Source organism: Chrysochloris asiatica, unplaced genomic scaffold (genome assembly GCF_000296735.1).
Source record: "Chrysochloris asiatica unplaced genomic scaffold, ChrAsi1.0 scaffold00018, whole genome shotgun sequence".
In the NCBI taxonomy this organism is placed as follows: Eukaryota; Metazoa; Chordata; class Mammalia; order Afrosoricida; family Chrysochloridae; genus Chrysochloris; species Chrysochloris asiatica.
In genome coordinates, this window is record NW_006408536.1 from 30,420,385 (window position 1) to 30,438,746 (window position 18,362).

The 18,362-nt window shown below is 46.8% G+C and overlaps 1 protein-coding gene across 1 annotated transcript in view; it reads right to left on the reverse strand.

Moving 5' to 3' along the window:
* The window catches only part of STS (steroid sulfatase (microsomal), isozyme S), a 99,422-nt gene extending 81,933 nt beyond the window's left edge, over window positions 1-17,489 (reverse strand). Inside the window, exons 1-5 of the mRNA XM_006835648.1 lie at window positions 17,479-17,489; window positions 9,874-9,999; window positions 7,424-7,545; window positions 7,182-7,304; window positions 2,796-3,219 (exon numbers count right to left, since the gene is read on the reverse strand). Of these exons, the coding sequence (XP_006835711.1) occupies window positions 2,796-3,219; window positions 7,182-7,304; window positions 7,424-7,545; window positions 9,874-9,999; window positions 17,479-17,489 (806 nt within the window). The remainder of the gene's footprint in view (window positions 1-2,795; window positions 3,220-7,181; window positions 7,305-7,423; window positions 7,546-9,873; window positions 10,000-17,478) is intronic.
* Window positions 17,490-18,362: the final 873 nt, after the last annotated feature.

An 18,362-nucleotide genomic window follows, 5' to 3' on the forward strand; every position in this document is an offset into this window, starting at 1 on the left:
AACAACAACAACATATACATGTGAATATTAGACATGGAAGACCGTAGAAGAATTGATGTATTTGAGTTGTGGTGTTGGAGAAGACTTAGTAAAAATATCACCTGGTGCCAGAGAAGTAAACAGATCTGTGTTGGAAGAAGTACAACCAGAATGCCCCTTAGAAGCCAAGATGGCCAGACTTCGTCTCTTATACGTCAAACATGTTATCAGGACGGACTAGTCCCTGGACAAGGACATCATCCTTGGTAAAGTGGAGGCTCAGCTAAAAAGAGGAAGACCCCCAATGAGATGGATTGGCACAGCGGCAGCAGCAATGGACTCAAGTGTTACAACAATTGTGAGGATGGCATGGGACCAGGCAATGTTCTGTTCTCCTGTGCACAGGGTTGCTGTAAGTTGGAGCCCACACCTGGCATGCAACAACAACAACAATACTTTAAAACAACCCCTTCAATAATCAAAATTCTGCCACAGTGCAGTCCTCAATGTTTCATTTCCCTATAACATGATCCCAATGCCTTCAAACTCCTCCCATACAATTTTCCTATCAAATGGCAAGCCCTTTATACAAATCACAGGCTACTGGGGTGTTATTTGCTTCCAGTGCTGAAGCTGCCTCTTGAACTTAAAGATGCGCATGAAATATTCATGCGCATATTTCTGGAGGCCACGCTCCATATGGGTGTGTCTCTCAGGGAAGTTGCTTGCCTTTTCTCACCAACTGTTTCCCTTGGTTCCAGCCAGGTCTCCCTAAATACCAGTTGTCTCTAGAGGAGTCTCTCCTCCATCCCAGGCCAGTTGAAGGGCAGCGGGGGTGATCCCTTCTCCTTATCTAGCATCAAGGAGAATTTCCTGGGGCGTATTCCTCAGCTAAATGAATTTGAAAATCACTGCTGGAAGTGAGTGTGTGGATGCCACTGATGGGAAAGCTGATCCGTGACTAAGGAAGACCGTAGAAGAATTGATGCTTTTGAGTTATGGTGTTGGAGAAGAACATTGACAGTACCATGGGCTGCCAAAAGAACCAACAGATCTATATATGTTGGTAGAAGTGTAGCCAGAATGCTCCTTGGAGGTCAGAATGGCCAAACTTCATCTCTCATACTTTGGATTTATTGGATTTGTTATTCCGACTCACAGCAACCCTCCGGGACAGGACAGAACTGCCTCTGCAGGAGCCCTACTGGTGCCGTGGGTAAGCACTGCACTGCTAACTCCAAGTTTGGCAGTTCAAGCCCACCAACTGCTTCTTTAAAGAATGGCAGACTGGGGAACCCTGTGGAAAGGCTTTACACTATCCTATAGGATTGATGTGAGTCAGAACGTCTCTGACGGGAGTGGGTTTCAAATCCCACCCTACTGTCCTCCAGGCCCCAGGACAGGGGGCTCACATTTACCACCACCTCTGGGTCCTTGTCCCAACCCAACCTTACCATACCTAGAACTTTGGTGGTTCAAACCCACCAGCCACTCAGGGAGAAAGATGTGACCATCTGTTCTCCCGTACAGAGACGCAGCCTTGGGTTCCCCATGGGCCAGTTCTACTCTGTCTTCTAGGGTGCCCACGGGTCTGAATCCAGCCCATGGCTGTAGGTTTTGGTTTTGGAATCATTACAGAAGCTGGCTGCCACATCACCCATGGGGTGGCTGGTGGATTTGAACTGCTGGCCTTTTGGTGCTGAACAACTGTGCCACTAATGATCTTATCAGAAGCTCCTATTGTGTTTTCTTCTTCCTAGATGGACGGACCACAGGGATAAGCACTGGACTGCTAATCACAAGGTCGGTGGTTCAAACCCACCATCTGCTCCATGGGAGGAAGATGAAGCTGTCTGCTCCCACAAAGATTTATAACCTCGGAAACCCTGTATAGGGTCGCTAAGAGTCAGAACCAATTCAACGGCACACAGCAACCATATCAGGAGGCCCATAAATAAATACGGTACCTTTCAACATTGAGTTGGCTTAGACTCAGAGTGACCCAGTTTGCTACAAAGTAGAACTGTCGTCCACAGAGTTGTCTTGGCCGTCGTCTTCTCAGAAACAGATTGCCAAGGCTTTCTTCAACGGCAATGCCACCGCATGGGTTTGAACCGCCAACCTTTTGATTGGCAGCCTAGTTCAAATCGTGTGTGCCATCCAGGGCACCTAAGGAGACTGTATTGTATCAGTCTGCTTCTATGTAGGGTGACACTTCTATTCTGCCCTCGAGGGTCGTTATGAGTCAGAACGGACCCCACTGACAGCACTGGGTCTGATTGTGAATGCCTTTCTCTTTGAGGGGATCCCTGAGTGATACAAACAATAAAGTGCTCAACGACTAGCTGAAAGGTTGGCATTTTGACTCCACCCAGAGGTGCCTTGGACGCTATCTGCTTCTAAAAGTCAGCCAAAGGAACTGGCCAGTGGAGCACAACGGACTGGTCAACAAGCCTCACAGAGATGAGGCGGCACCGGGAAGCGTTTTGTTACAGGGTCCCCGTGATGCGGGAGACCGGCTCCACACCATCAATACCCAGTGCCGTTGTCGAGTCCATTCCGACTCGTAGCGACCTCGCAGGGCAGCGGAGAACTGCCCCATGGGGTTTCTGAGGCTGTCCGTCCTCCTGGGAGCAGACGGACACAATTTTCTTGCTCAGAGTGGCTGGTGGGTTTGAACCACCGACCTTGCAGTTAGCAGACAAACGCTTAATCACTCTGCCACTGGGACTCCTTAGCAAACACCATCACCAGCTCCTTTTCAGAGGCGGCGCAGTGGGGCGCGGGAAGCCTGCTAGGACGAGCGTGGTACCCACCGTTGGATGAATTGCACCGCCTCGGCCGTCAGCCTCTGGGTGAGGTTGTCGTATGACATGGGCTGCTGGACCACCTCGTGGTTGCGCATGAGGAAGCAGTTGAGGGGCCTGAAGTAGTGCAGGAAACAGACCAGCAGGCCCAGGATGGCAGCAGCCAGGAGCACCAGGCCCAGGAAGACGGCGTGGGGCACTCGCAGCACACCCAGGTACTTGAGAACCTCGAGCGTGAGCAGGGCCACTCCGATGGCCTGCAGGGGCAGGAAGACCAGCAGCCGGAAGCCTGAGGTGAACACGCTGCCCTCCCCGGGTTTGCAGTCCCGCAGGTTGGTCACAGGCAGCCCGTAGAAATAGTCGAAGCCGTGGTTCACAGGGTGGTGGCAGAAATCCACTTTGCTGTTACAGTTCATTCCCAGGTGCCACTTCCCTGAGGACACAACGGGTGAGACAGGAACGTCAACAGACGCCTGAGCTGGCAGACTGACCAGGACTTTCTTCCCAGGATGCTCTGGAAGGACTTGGACCTCCAGCCTTTTATTGGGCACACGCTCAGCTGCCAGGGACGGCAGAACCAGTATAAGTAAAGTTTGAAATGAGGCCCCTAGGAGGCTGAGTTCTGGTGTGGTGCTGAGGGATAAGTTCTGGACTGCTCACCCTAAGGACAGCACTTTAAACCCACCAGCCACTCCTTGGAAACCTTACACAGCAAGGGTGGGGAACATCTGACCCACGGGCCGTATTGTTGTTGTTGTTGTTAAGTGCCATTGAGTTGGTTCCGACCCATAGCGACCCTGGATAGGGTTTCCGAGGAGCAGCTGGTGAGCTTCAACTGCCAACCTTGCAGTTCAAACGGCTTTGCAGTCTGGTGCATTAACCCACAGTGCCACACCAGGACTCCGTATAAGGTCAGTGAAACCACATGGTCTGCTCCTGCCAAGGCAACAAAAGTCCCAGCCATCACATTGTTGTTGTTAAGTGCCATTGAGTCATTTCCGACCCATAGCAACCCTGTATAGGGTTTCCGAGAAGCCGATGGTGAGTTTGAACCCACCAACCTTATGGTCCAAACTGACCAGGTAGTCGAGCGCTTATCCTACATCACCGTGCTATCACATTGCTGTTGTTAAGTGCCATCGGGTTGGTTCCAATTCATAGCGACCCTGTATAGGATTTCCTAGGAGTGGCTAGTGAGCTTGAACCGCTGACCTTGTGCTTCAAACCGGCCTTGCAGTTCAGTGCATGATCCCGCTGTGCCACACGTTAATGAAATATTTGACTAAATACAGCAGGCTAATTTTTAAGTTGATAATTTTGCACGGCCCGTGAACGCTGTCATAAATTGGGACAGAAAAAAAGCCCTACTTACAGGTGCTATGAATCAGAACTGGCTTCACAGCACTTAACAACAACAACATGAGGTAGAGACTACGGAAAGTTCTGTGGACCTCCAGAAGAACCAACAAATCTGTGTTGCAACATGTACATCCACAATGCTTTTTAGAAGCCAGGATAGTGAGACTTCATCTCTCATACTTCACACATATTACCAGTAGGGATCTGTCCTTGAAGAAGGACATCATGTGTGGTTATGTGGAGGGTCCACAAAAAAGAGGAAGACCCCCAATGAGACAGACTGGCACAGTGGACTCAAACATAACAAGTTAGGATGCTACAGGACCAGGCAGTGTGTTGTTCTATTGTGCACAGGGTCACGGTCGCTCTGTGTCAGCACCAACTTGATGGCCTCTAACAACAACAGGCAAGCTGCAGCATGTAATCCTAAAAAAGCTTGGTGCCTTCAGACCAATTCTGTCCAGTCTACCCCATGTGCATCAGAGCAGACTTGCCATCCCTGGTTTTCTTAAGGGTGGGTTCATTTAGGCCTTTCTTTCCAGACTGCTCTGAGCAGATTCAAACCACCAACCTTTCATCTAGAGGCAATGCCTATTCATTGTTGGCACCACCCAAACCCAAACCTGTTGCTGTTGAGTCGACTGTCTCCTGGTGACCCCACCCGTGACAGAGTCGAGCTGTGCTCCGTGGAGTTTTCAGTGGCTGATATTTTGGAAGCAGATTGCCAAGCCCTTCTTCTGTGTTACCCCGGGTGGACTTGACCCACCAACTTTACACTGAGCAGCAGACCCTGTTAATGGTTGCCAAGCTGATTTCGACTCAAGACTGCCATATATGTGACAGAAGGGAAATGTGCTCCATGGGGTTTTCAATGGCCGAATTTTCAGAAACCGACCACCAGATAAAACGATACAGAAAACTACAACCATTTTTTTTTTCTGTGAAATATCCTCAAAATTAAATTTTTATAACTAACTTAATTCTCATCCTTGAACGTTGAAAGTAAAAATGAGTTCAGAGAAACAACCCCCGAGGCAGAGGAAAATCATGCTCAATAATTCAGCAATTATTTTAAACACCTAGGAAAATTTCATATAAAATGTTAATTGTACCACTAAAGTAGTGAGCACTTGGGAAAAAAAAAAAAAATGATGAGGGTTTAATTCCAAGATATAAGAGGAAAGAGAAGGTTCCTTCTGCTCCTAGGATACTGTCTAGATTTCAACCAATCTGCATCCCAAGCTGGGATCAGGCAACAGAGGGCTACACACCGCTCCTATGAAGGGGGAAAGTCTACAGGAAGGCGACCAGGAACAGAATTCTGTGGTGATTTTAGTATTGAAATGTAAACTAAAAATCTTTATTCATACTATGCTGTGCGTGTCTAGATTTGCAAGTTCTCTGCCTCTCTCTCGTATATCATTTATCATCTAGTTATCAGCAATCTGTCTCATCTATTTCTTATCTATCATCTAATTCATCCAAGGAATTCATCTGTATGTCTGCTTGTTGATCTATCTACCAGCTCTATCCATCTCTCTATCTATCTCTCTATCCATCGATCCATCCAGCCATTCTTCAACTTACTATCTATCCATCATCTGTCCATCCAGCCAACCATTCTTGTATTCATCCATCTACCCAGTCACCTATGTATCTCTGTCCTTCAATCCACCTACTCAACTATTCTACTGATCTATGTATCTTCTATGTATCTATCACCTCTCTCTATCCAGCCATCAAATCATTCATCCATACATGCATCTATCCACTCACCTATTCTATCTATCCATCCATCTATCACCTATCTCTACCAATCCATCTATTCATCCATCCAACCATCCACCTGTCCATCCACCTATCCATTCAACCATCCATCTACCCATGCAACCATCCATCTATCCATCCAGCCATCTATCCGTCCATCAACCAACCTATTCACCTATTCTATTCTATTCTATTCTATTCTACTCATCCATCCATCCATCCATCTACCCATGTATATATCATTTCACAAGACCTCTTTAAAGTGTGTAACAGCAAAGATGTCAGTTTGAGGACTAAGGTGCAGCTGACCCATGCTATGGTATTTTCAATAGCCTCATATGCATGTGAGAGTTGGATAATCAATAAGGATGACTGTAGAAGAATTGATGCATTTGAATTGTGGGGCTGGAGGGGAATATTAAAAGTACTATGGACTGCCAGAAAAACAAAGCAATCTGTGTTGGAAGAAGTACAGCCAGAACGCTACATAGAAGATAGAATGGTAAGACTTCACTGAACTCTCATAATTTGGACATGTTACCAGGAGGGACCAGTCTCTGGAGAAGGATATGTCATGTTTGGTAAAGTAGAGGGTTAGTGAAAAACAGGAAGATGCCCAAGGAGATGGACTGACACAGTGGCAACAGCAAAGGGCTGAAACATAACAATGGTGAGGACAGAACAGGACTGGGTAGTGTTTCATTCTGTTGCACATAAGGTTGCTATTGCAATGAGTTGGAGCCAACTCGAGGGTACATAACAACAGCATCCATCCATCCATCTGGCCATGCATCCATTATCGGTCTCTTACATCCATCATCTAACTCATATATCCATCTTAGCTATTTCTCTCTTGCTGCTGCTACTCTGTGCTGTCAAACGGTTCCAACTCATAGGCACCCTGTAGAGAGTTTCTGGGAAGTAAATCTTAACAGGAACAAAAGGCCTCATCTTTCTCCCATGGAGCAGCTACTGGGCTCAAACTGCAGACTTGTGGTTAGCAGCCCAACATGTAAGCCACTGTGCCTCCCATTCATACACACACGCACGTGCACGCGTAAATGCATTCATCAGTACATGGCAAAGCCCCAGATGGACCTGTTCTTTCATTCAGAAGTGAAGTCGTTCTCCTATATGTAACACTGTGCACAGCAGGCCAGTGAAACGGTACCCCTAAACAGCCTGTTCCTGTGCCCTCTCCTGTTGCCCTGCTCACCTGCCCGGTGCCTGGTGCCCAGTCCCCGCCCACCTCTCATCAGCCTCACGTACCGATCAAAGCTGTGGAGTAGCCCTGGTTTTTCAGCAGCCTGGAAAACGTGATTTCACTGGTAGGCAGCCCTCCAGAGGAGGCACTGAAGAGGAACACCCCGACCCGGGACCGGGACGTCATTCCTGCAGCAGAAAAAACAAAACACAAAAAAACAGAGTTCAGGTAGGAGGATGCAGGAGACACCCGAGGAGGACCGCAGGGAAGCCCTGATTAAATTACATTGTAATTACAGAGGCATTACCTGATCTGACAGGGTACCGGCCAGTCATGAAGGCTGCCCTGCTCGGCGTGCACAGGGGCGCCGCCGCCAAGTGCTGGGTGAGCTTCACACCCCCACGGGCCAGTCGGTCAATGTTGGGAGTTCTGGAACAAAAGAACCCCATCATTGTTGGAAACAGATGGTTCGTTTTCTGTGTCAGCTTGCCTACATTATGGTTCCCAGTGGCTTCGCTGAACAGTGGACTAGTAGCTATTCCACAGTGTAACAATGTAATGTAATCACCCTCCATAATGTAATGGGATAGAGTGTAATGTAATCCCCATCTATAATGTAATGGGATACAGATTACTGTAATCACCTTCCATAATGTAATGTGATACGATATAACATAAACACCCTCCATAACGCAATGGGATACAATGTAATGTAATCCCCCTCCATAATGCAATGGGATACAGTGTAATGTAATCACCCTCCATAATGTAATGTGATACAGTGTAATGTAATCCCCTCCATAATGTAATGTGATCCCCCTCCATAATGTAGTATGATGCAATACACTGCAATCACCTTTCATGATGTAGTGTAACATACACCCACTTCGTAGGCACGTAATCATTGTCCATGATGCAATGTGCTATAATCAGTTTCCAAAATGAAATGGAATGTAGACTGGTGCTTTGACAATGTGGCTGCTTTTTGCTGGGCTATCATAATATACAATTTAAAATGCAATTCATAAACCAGGGGAGCCTAGTATAGGAAGCAGACTGATCTCACACAGAAAGCCTTGACTGGGAGTTTATAAGAGGTATTGTTTTGTTTTGATAATCCGTAGAGACTGAACCTTAAATATTATAAATGTTAGTTGTGGCACCTTAGTCCTGGTGTGGCGTTGTCAGATAAGCACTGGACTGCTAAATGTGAAGTTAGCAATTCACACCCACCAGCTGCTCCTCAGAAACCTTACACAGGGTCACTAAAGTCAGAATTGACTCAACAGCACCTAAGAACATTACTATATGTATGTATATTGTTGTTGTTAAGTGCCGTTGTTGTTGTTAACTCATAGTGACCCGTATAGGGTTTCTGAGGAGCGGTTGGTAAGTTTAAACCTTCAACCTTATGGTTCAAACTGACCTTATGGTTGAGTCTTTATCCTACAGCCCCGCACCAGGACACTTATATATATATGTCCTGGTGTGGTGCTGTTTGATAAGCACTGGACTGCTAACCATCAGTCATGCCTTGGAAACCCTGTACACAGTAGCTATGAGTTGGAACTGACCGAAAGGCACTTAACAACGGAAATAGTGGAAACAGTTATCTATGATCTCTGTAAATGATAGGATCAGTTATAATAAGAAAAAATACATTTAAATGAAAGAATACAATAGAAATTATAGTCTTGATGAGAAAAAATATTTTAAAATGGACAATTTCACAAATAGCCAAATGTGAGATGTCAACATTCTACACAATGAGTTGGAAGGCAGGGCAGAAAATACCAGATCAATGAAAGTATTCAAAGAACTCTTACTACAGGATTCATCCCCACATATGCTGCAAAGATCTGTCATATGTCCAACCACGCTGGACTCATTTGAAAAAGGAGAAGATGAATGCTGGCACCCCTTGAAGTATGGCATCGTGTCATTGAATTATGTGTGGTACATGTTTTCTTATGTATGTTCTCACCACACTCGCTCACACACACACACACACACACACACACACACATATCTAAACTAAAGAACTGCATTTGGTGTCAAGCTTCAGGTGGAGACAGACATAATCACTGAGGGTAAGTCAAACAGAATGAGTGCAGAAACCACAGGAACATGGGTGAAATAAATATCCTACAAAGAACAGTTCTGCTCTGACAAACATAGGGTGGGCCAGCAGTCGCGGTCAGTTCTGTGACCACACTGCCTTATCTGAATCGCTACAAAGTTATGGTGTGGCACTGTGAGATAAAGCACTGGACCGCAAGGTCACTTTGAATCATGGCTGCTCCTTGGAACCCCTTTATGGGGTTGCTATGAGTCAGGACTGACTTGATGGCAATTACCAACAACAACAACATATAAAGTTATGTGTAATAGTTAAGCGCTTGTCTGCTAACCACCTAGCAACTCTGAGGAAGAAAGTCCTGGTAAGCTGTTCCTGAAAACACTGCAGCGTAGGAAATCCTACAGAGCTCGGTCACATAGGGAGGCTAAGAGCTGACATTATGGGAGACAGATGACAGCGTAGGAATCCCTATAGGGCAGTTCGACCATGGGGTCGCTGTGAGTTGGAATCGAGCCAACAGCCCCCAGCACCCACCACCATAACCTATAAAGCCACCCTATCAAGTTGTGTTGTATGAGAACCGCAAACGTCTCTGCAGAGCCTGAGAACATGGGCCACTGCCTGTATACAGACTCCCCGTTTACAGTTTACACAGCAGCCTCCACGTGTTCCCTAACCTGAGCGTTTTGTTGCCATAGCAACCGGGGTCTCCGATGCCGAGGTCATCTGCCATCACCAGCACGAAGTTGGGCCTGGGTTCCGGGCGGCTCAGGGCTCCGCAGACAAACAGCAGTAAGAGAAAGCTGAGCATGTTCCTGCAAAGAACACGGGACAAGAGAGCGATGAAGGGCACCCCGTGCTGTTGGTGTGCTCCCCCTTGTCTAAGACCCCGGCCCTCTGCCCAGCACCCTCACGGGAAAGTATTCTCCCTGCCTACCCCTAATGCCATACAGCCTCCCATTCTATCTTTCGCCTGTATTTGTGTCTAACATACACACCTGCTTCCCCTGAGAGCCAACATCTCTCTTTTCTTACAAACAAACAAACAAAAAAACCAGACAAACCCCCTGTGTCATTGCATCTCCAGCCCTTGCGGAGACCCCATGTGTGGCAGAGTACAACTGCTCCATAGGGTTTCCATGACAGTCATCTTTAGAACTATAGATCACCAGGCCTTGATTCCTTGGTGCACAAGTTTGAGCTGCCCTCTTTTTGACATTTTTCCCCACTCTTCAACCTCTGGTGTTGTGCTGTGGGTTAATGTGCCAGAATGCAAAGCCATCTGAACTGCAAGGTTGGTGGTTCGAGCTCACCAGCTGCTCCTCAGAAACCGTATACAGGGTCGCTATGGGTCGGAACCTACTCGATGGCATTCAACAGCGACTTCAGCTCTAACGAGGATGGCCGACCCCCACGATTACAGATGTTGGGTGTGAGATCCGAGGGGGTCCAGGTAAGGGAGTGAGTAGAAAGATAGTGCCTCGTCAAGAGACCTTTCTAAAGAATGTTGCCCCCCACTTTACCCCTTCAGAACCTTCTGATAACCAAATAATTAAACCCATTAAAAACAATGCTTTGGGGCCACCATGGTACGAAAGAAAATCTGGTCGAGCCCTGAGAAGACTTCTAAGTCACTCTTCAGATCAGGAATACACTACCCCATGGCTCGATTCTCAGTCAAACAACAGACAGGTCTCTAAAGGGCACAGCTAACACCAGGGAGGTGTGCACACCCTAGAATCGCCAACCATTCGAGGTGGAAAGGGCAGCATTGACCCCAGGACGAAGCTCCGAAGGGTTAGGAAAGGAAGTGGGATAGAGACAAGAGAGCCAGGGAGGAAGTGGGAGACAGGACCATTACACTGAGAGGTCAGCAGTCAATGAGATGAATCAAAACACATATGGACGGAAACCAGACCCGCTCTGTAAATCATCACCCAATTCACAATACAAAGTTAAAATACAGCTAAAAAAGTGGCTGGGGGTCATCGTTTGGTTCTCCATAGGCACCTCTGCCAGTCGGAACCTCCATCTTGGTGAATATCTTATCTCCGCTGAGTTGGCATTTTGATTACTAACCTGGATTCTTAGACATTCTTTAAGTGATTACCTTTACTACTTTTAACATTTTACAAGAACAGAGGAGAACACATTTATGTCTAAGAAATTCCATAACAGTCTCTCCAAGCATTGCTCAGTGTCACAGATGGGGTTTTCGAGTCATACAACCATCTGAGCCGCCTTCTTTCAGCTGTTCCTCTCGGTGAACATGAACTCGCTACCCGGGAAGCTTTCCTTGAAGGGCCTTTGTCAGTTTGATGCCACATACCCCCAAACCGCACTGCATTGTGGACGAGTCGATTCCGGTTCACAGTGACCCCGTAGGACACGGAAGGACAGCCCCATGGGGTCTGTAATGCTGTCAGTTTTTACAGAAGCCGGCTGCCTCATTGTTCTCCCAGTGAAAGGCTGGTGGGTTCAAACTGTTGACCTTTCCGTGAACAACACAGTGAACAACACAACTGCCAACCCACTAAGTCTCCTGCGATCTCACGTAAAGCCAAAAAAACAAAAACAAAACAAACCCATTCCCATCAAGATGATTTCAGCTCACAATAACCCTATGTTGTTAAGTATCGTGGAGTTGGTTCCGACTCATAGCGACCCTATACAGGATTTCCGAGGCTGTAAATCTTTACGGGAGCAGAAAGGCTCATCTTTTTGTCATGGAGCAACTGGTAGTTTCAAACTGCCGACCTTGAGGTTAGTAGCCCGATTCGTTGCCACTACGCTACCAGAGCTCCTATAGGTCAGGGTAAAACTGCTCCTTCTTGTTGTTAAGTTGAGTAGGTTCCGACTCATAGTGACCTGGTAAAGGGTTTCCGAGGAGCAGCTGGTAGGCTTGAACCATAGACCTGGTGGTTCAAACGGACCTCTAGGTCCAGTGCTTTTATCCTACGGCGCCGCACCAGGACTCCTTAGGGTTTTTTTAATTTATGGGAGCATAAGACAGCCTCATCTTTCTCTCACGAAGCAACTGCTGGGTTTGAACTATGGACCTTGCAGTTAGCAGCGTAATGCTTAACCCACTGTACCACCAGGGCTCCTTAAAGAGAGTACATTGATCGAGGCAGACATTTTCCACTAATGCTTAACTACAGGTTGAGTCCTGGTGTGGGTCAGTAGGTTCAGCACTGGGCTGGCTGGGAACTGCAAGGTCAGCAGTTCAAATCCTCCAGCTGCTCCTTGGAAACCTTATACAGGGTCAGAACCGACTCAAAAGCACATAGCAACAACAACAAACTATGGACTGGTTTTAAGAAGACTCGTACTATTTTTGGTTTGAGGTTTATTGGTGATCTCAGGGCAACACCAATTGTTGTTGTTGTTAAGTGCCGTTGAGTAGATTCCGACCCATAGTGAACCCGTATAGGGTTTCCAAGGAGCAGCTGGTGAGCAGTTCAGACGACTTTGCAGTCTGACGCATTAGCCCACAGTGCCACACCAGGGCAACACCAATATTATGTATTAATTTTAAGATCACTTTACTTAGAGAATCCTGGTGTGGCACCGTAGGATAAGCACTGGACCACAAGGTTGGTTTGAACTTCAAGGTCAGTGGTTCAAACCCACCAGTCGCTCCTCAGAAACCCTACACAGGGTCGCTATGAGTTGACAGTACTTAACAGCAATTTACTTAAAGGAAAGGAAGACCACGAGAGGAAGTCTAGAATGTATGCATGTGTTTTGTTGTTGTTGTTAGGTGCCATCGAGTTGGCATCGACTCATAGCAACCCTATGCATAGCAGAACAAAAGAATGTCCAATCCTGGGCCAACCTCACTACTGTTGCCACACTTGAGTCCATCGATGTTGCCACCTGGCAATCCATCTCGTTGGGGGTCTTCCTCTTTTTCTCCTACCCTTCATCTTACCAAGCATGACACCCTTCTCCAGTGACTGTTCCCGCCTGACAATACGTCCAAAGTATGAGAGACGAAGTTTGGCCATCTTGGCTACTAAGGAGCACTCTGGCAGCACTTCTTTCAAAACAGATCTATTGATTCTTTGGCAGCCCATGGCACTTTCAGTATTCTCCTCCAACACCATAATTCAAAGGCATCAATTCTTCTACAATCTTCCTTATTCACTGTCCAGCTTTCGCATCCATATGAGGTTATTGAAAATACCATGGCTTGGGTCAGGCGCACCTTAGTCCTCAAGCTGACATCTTTGCTCTTCAACACTTTAAAAAGTTCCTGTGCAGCAGATTTGCCTAATGCAATACGTTGTCTGATCATGTGTTTGATGGTGGTCCTTATCCATTTTCTGTGATGAAAGACGTTGTCCACATTATTATTTTTTAAAATCATCTGCCGATTCTGGCTAAGTCAGCTTGGTTATGTCATAATACACATCATTAGCTATCCCCACAAGGTTGGGTTGCCTGGCAGACTTGGGTGTTATTTATATTTGATGCCATTTGTGCTCATAAATTATATACACAACCTAAAAGACAACTTGGTAATTTGGCACAGTCCTGGTGTTTTCCCTTTCATTTAAAACAAGCAAGAGAAAAACCTGTTCTCTATCTAATCATAAAATTCTTACTTTCTACTTAAAGATCTGTCGCGGTTTCACGCTGGCCCTGCGATCTTCAGGGTGTGACTAATGGATGTTCGCTTCCTGGGTGGGAATGATCAGTCGCTTTGACGTCTTACAAGCCTACTCCCCAGGCATCCCTGGCTGCTCTCTTCGGGGCGGTGCACACACAGTACGAGGCTGGACTTGAAGCAAAGAAGGGACTCCCACGGAAGTTTCAACTACTGCACTGCAAACTCAGTAGCAAAGCCCAAAGAATGTTTAATTAACCCTGTATAAAAATCACCAAAAAAACCCCTCAGTTGGTGCTTTCAAGTCTGTTTCAATTCATGGCGACCCTGTGTTGTGACAGAGCACAACTGTGCTCCATAGGATTTCCTTAACTGTGTGAGGTTGTAGGCTAAGCACTGGACAGCAAGGTTGGTTTGAACGGAAAGGTCAGTGATTCAAGCTCACCAGCCGCTCCTCGGAAACCCTACACAGGGTGGCTGTGCGTCGGAACTGACTCAACGGCACTTAAAAACAGAAGCAGCAATTTTGACGGAAGCACATTGACAGACTCCTGTGAGTAGGTTCAAGCTGCCAACCTTTCCATCAGTAATCGAGGGCATACCGCCTCGACCAGCAAGTGACCCAGCAACCTTGGTCACAGGTTTTGAAAAGTCTCGTCTAGATGCTGAAGAGGGTGACCTCTACCCAATGTCCCTTTGATGAGCAAGTCCACTGCTTGTTGGGAACAGCCATTGTTGTACACTCTTCTCATTTCACTCAACATCCATTCACCCGTTCCTTGGATCACCAGGCCTTTCTTCTGTTGCGCTGACAATCTTTTCAATTCAAAGTTGGCACCATGCCGCCAGGGGACAATACCAAAGAGAACTGCAATCAATAGAGAAATCAGTGCTGAATCTGTCTCGTTAAAATCCAGTCACCAGATCTCCACCAGAGAAGGGAGAAGGAAGGGCTGTGAACCAGTTTATAAACGGCTGGAAACGTTTAGAGGAATAGAAATGATGAGGAAATTTAACATCCGTCTCTAAATACAAGGGGGCTTCCATGACATTTCTGAAGTCCTCTTGTATAAAGGGAGACCCACTAGAGGCTTTTAAGGTAACTAAAGACACCCATCAAGATTTACAGCCTCAGAAACCCTGTACAGGGTCGCTATGAGTCAGAACCGACTCCGTGGCACACAACAACAAAGACACCCATGAAGGAGTTCCCTGGTGGCACAGTCATTAAAGCATTTGGCTGCTAACTGATAGGCTGCAGGTTGGAACCCACCAGGCCCACCACAGGAGGAAGGTGAGGCTGGCTGATCCCATAAAGCCTTGGAAACCCTACGGGGCAGTTCGACTGCGTCCTGTAGGATCTCTCTGAATTAGAACCTAATAGGCAGCAGTAGAGTTGGGTTTTTGGTGTCTTGTAGAAGACAGACTCGATGTTCTGCCTCTGTCCATGGGGCTGCCCAGAAAACCCTATGGAAGCTAGCTCCCTTCTGTGAGGCACAGGGGCCACCCAGAGCTGGAGTCCACACAGCAACAGTGAGTGCCACCAACAGTCTGCACTGGCCTTTTGGTTTAACGCCCTCCCCCATGAAACAAGAAATAAACCCTCTGTCCTAAATTGTTGCCCTTGAGTGCCATCAAGTTGGTTCTAACCCATAGCGAACCTGTACAAGGTTTCCGACGAGCAGATGGTGGGCTTGAACCCCTGACCTTGAGGTTAGCAGTCTAGTGCTTATCCTATAGTGCCACCGCAGGACCCTTGCCATAAATGTTGTTGTTAAGTGCTCTTGAGCAGTTTCCAACTCATAATGACCTTGCATAGGATTTCCATGAAAATAGTTGTTGCAACCAAGTGTGGCAAAGGCACTTAATGTCAGGGTTACATTGCTGGACATCTGATCATTCCAGATTAGGTTTATAGAAGTGTACCATATGCGGAAAACAAGAAGAATCTACTCTAAAATGAACCCCCAGATTCGGAGGTACCTGTAAATGAAAAAGTTCTGTTTTTAAGTTTTGATTGTGAATTGAGTGATAGTTTACATGGGACAACATCGGGTTTATACTCAAATAAATAAATAAATAAAGATTGGTGTTGCTGTTGTTAAGTACTGATGAGTCGGTTCCGACACACAATGACCCTGTATAGAGTTTCTGAGCAGCGGCTGGTGAGTTTGAACCGCCCACTTTGCAGTTCAAACCAACCGTGTAGTCCAGTGCTTACCCTGCAGCACCACACCAGGACTCCATAGTAGCGTAGTGGTTATGAATCGGGCTGCAAATCACAAGGTCAGCAGTTCGAAACTACCAGCTGCTCCACGAAGAAAGATGAGGCTTTCTGCTCCCGTAAAGATTTACGGCATCGGAAACCCTGTACAGGGTCGCTATGAGTCAGAACTGACTCCACGACACATAACCACCACCACCACCAAATGCTTATTTAGCATCGAAACGTCAGGAGTCCCTAACTGGATTTGACGGCTTGCCAATCCGTACGGGATCCATGTGATTTAGTAAACAGTGCACTTACTACCCTCTGACCCTATAAGTATGCAATATACACCAATCACAGTACAAGCTGGAGAGAAACGCTGTGGGCATGCGCCTTTAGTTAGATAACTTTTCCATGTTTCGCTCAGTATCGTGTTGTGTCATGAAGTGCTGTCGAGTCGGTGCCGACCCACAGCGACCCTGTATAGGGTTTCCAAGGAGCAGCTGGTGGGCTTGAACCACCAACCTTACAGTTCCACAGTGCCACAACTGTTGTTGCTATGTGCCGTGGAGTCAGTTACAACTCATAGCGACCCTGTACAGGGTATCCGAGGCTGTAAATATTTATAGGAGCAGAAAGCCTCATCTTTCTCCTGCGGAACAGCTGGTAGTTTCGAACTGCTGACCCTGAGGCTAGCAACCTGATTCGTAACCACTATGCTACCACAGCGGCACAACAGGAAGTGAATAATTGTCATTATTCTAACAGTACGGCTCTCCAGAGTGCCGAGTACAGACCCCGGTGGGTTGTCTAAGGAAGGAACGAATCGCTCTGGAGAGTTCACAACCGGGAAGCGAGGAGGGGGAAGGAAACCCATGACTTAAAAAGATGCCATGGTCATGCTCAGCCAAGGACAGAGTCAACGGAAACGAGGGAGACCGCCCACTAGATGGACTTCTCCAGCAGGGTCAACAGTGGGCACAGGCACATCTGTGAGCATAGGGAAGGCACACGGCCGCGTGCAATGATTCCTTCTGTTGGCCTCCAACACTCCACGCTGTGGGTCGCACAACGATTCGTTCGGTTGTACGCAAGGTACCGTGAGTTGGAGCCAACATAATGGCAACCACCAGCAGTAGCCACCAGCTTGTTCCTGACTCGCCCCTCACTTCCCCCTCTTGTGGCTTTATTCTCTGCTTGTTCTGGAGAAACAGAAAGAACACAGAACTCAGGGGTCTAGCTTCTTCTTTTCATGGCTACCTCCATACAGTGTAATCTCCTCGCTCTCCTTCCAAAGTATCCTGAGATACCCCCCTCTACTATACAGGAGTCAACTGAAACAGAAGTAAAAGAAGGACTGCCGACACGATCGAGTGTTTGTCGCTCAGTCTGCCACACCGTGGTGGCTTTGTGCGAGGCCAGGATGCTGGAAGCTACAGCATTGGCATTTTCAATACCGACAGGGTCATCATCCAAGGTGGACAGGTTTTAACAGAGTTTCCAGACTCAGACTAGGAAGAAAAGTCTGGCAACCGGCTTCCATAAAAACACCCTATGGGGCAGTTCTACTTTTACATGCTTGGCATTGTCACACATGGGAACTGACTCCATGACTTAAGAGCAACACTGGTCCCGTGTTTGTGTGTTGTACTGTGGTGGCTTGCGTGTTGCTGTGATCCTGGAGGCTCTGTTACTGGTACTCTGAATACCAGCAGGATCAACATGGTGGACAGGTTTCAGCTGAGCTTCCAGACTAAGAAGAGGAGGAAGAAAGGCCTGGCCATCTTCCTTAAAGATAAAAGCCTAGAACGCCCTATGAGACAGTCAAGACAGAAACTGTTTACCCTACTCCATGTTAGGTAAGTCTGTTTGGCAAGAGGATCATCTTGGTGCTTTTTGAGTGAGAGGCTTTCTTTTAGATGAACACCTTTGGATAGGGATTAATGAAATAGACAACCTGCAATATGCAGATGATGCAACCTTGCTTGCTAAAAGTGAAGAGGACTTAAATACTTACTGATGAACATCAAAGGGCACAGCCTTCAGTACGGAATGTACCTCAATGTAAAGAAAACAAAAATCCTCACCCCTGGACCAAAAAACAACATTCTATCAATGGAGAAAAGATTGAAGTTGTCAAGGACTTTATTCTTGGATCAACTATCAACACTCATGGAAGCAGCAGTCAAGAAATCAGAAAACATATTGCATTAGGCAAATCTTCTGCATAAGACCTGTTTTTTTTTGAAGTTTGCTGGTTTATATTTATTATTATTATTTAAATTGTGAATTATATGATAGTTTACATGCGAGAACTTTAGTTTTACATTCATTCCATCGTACAT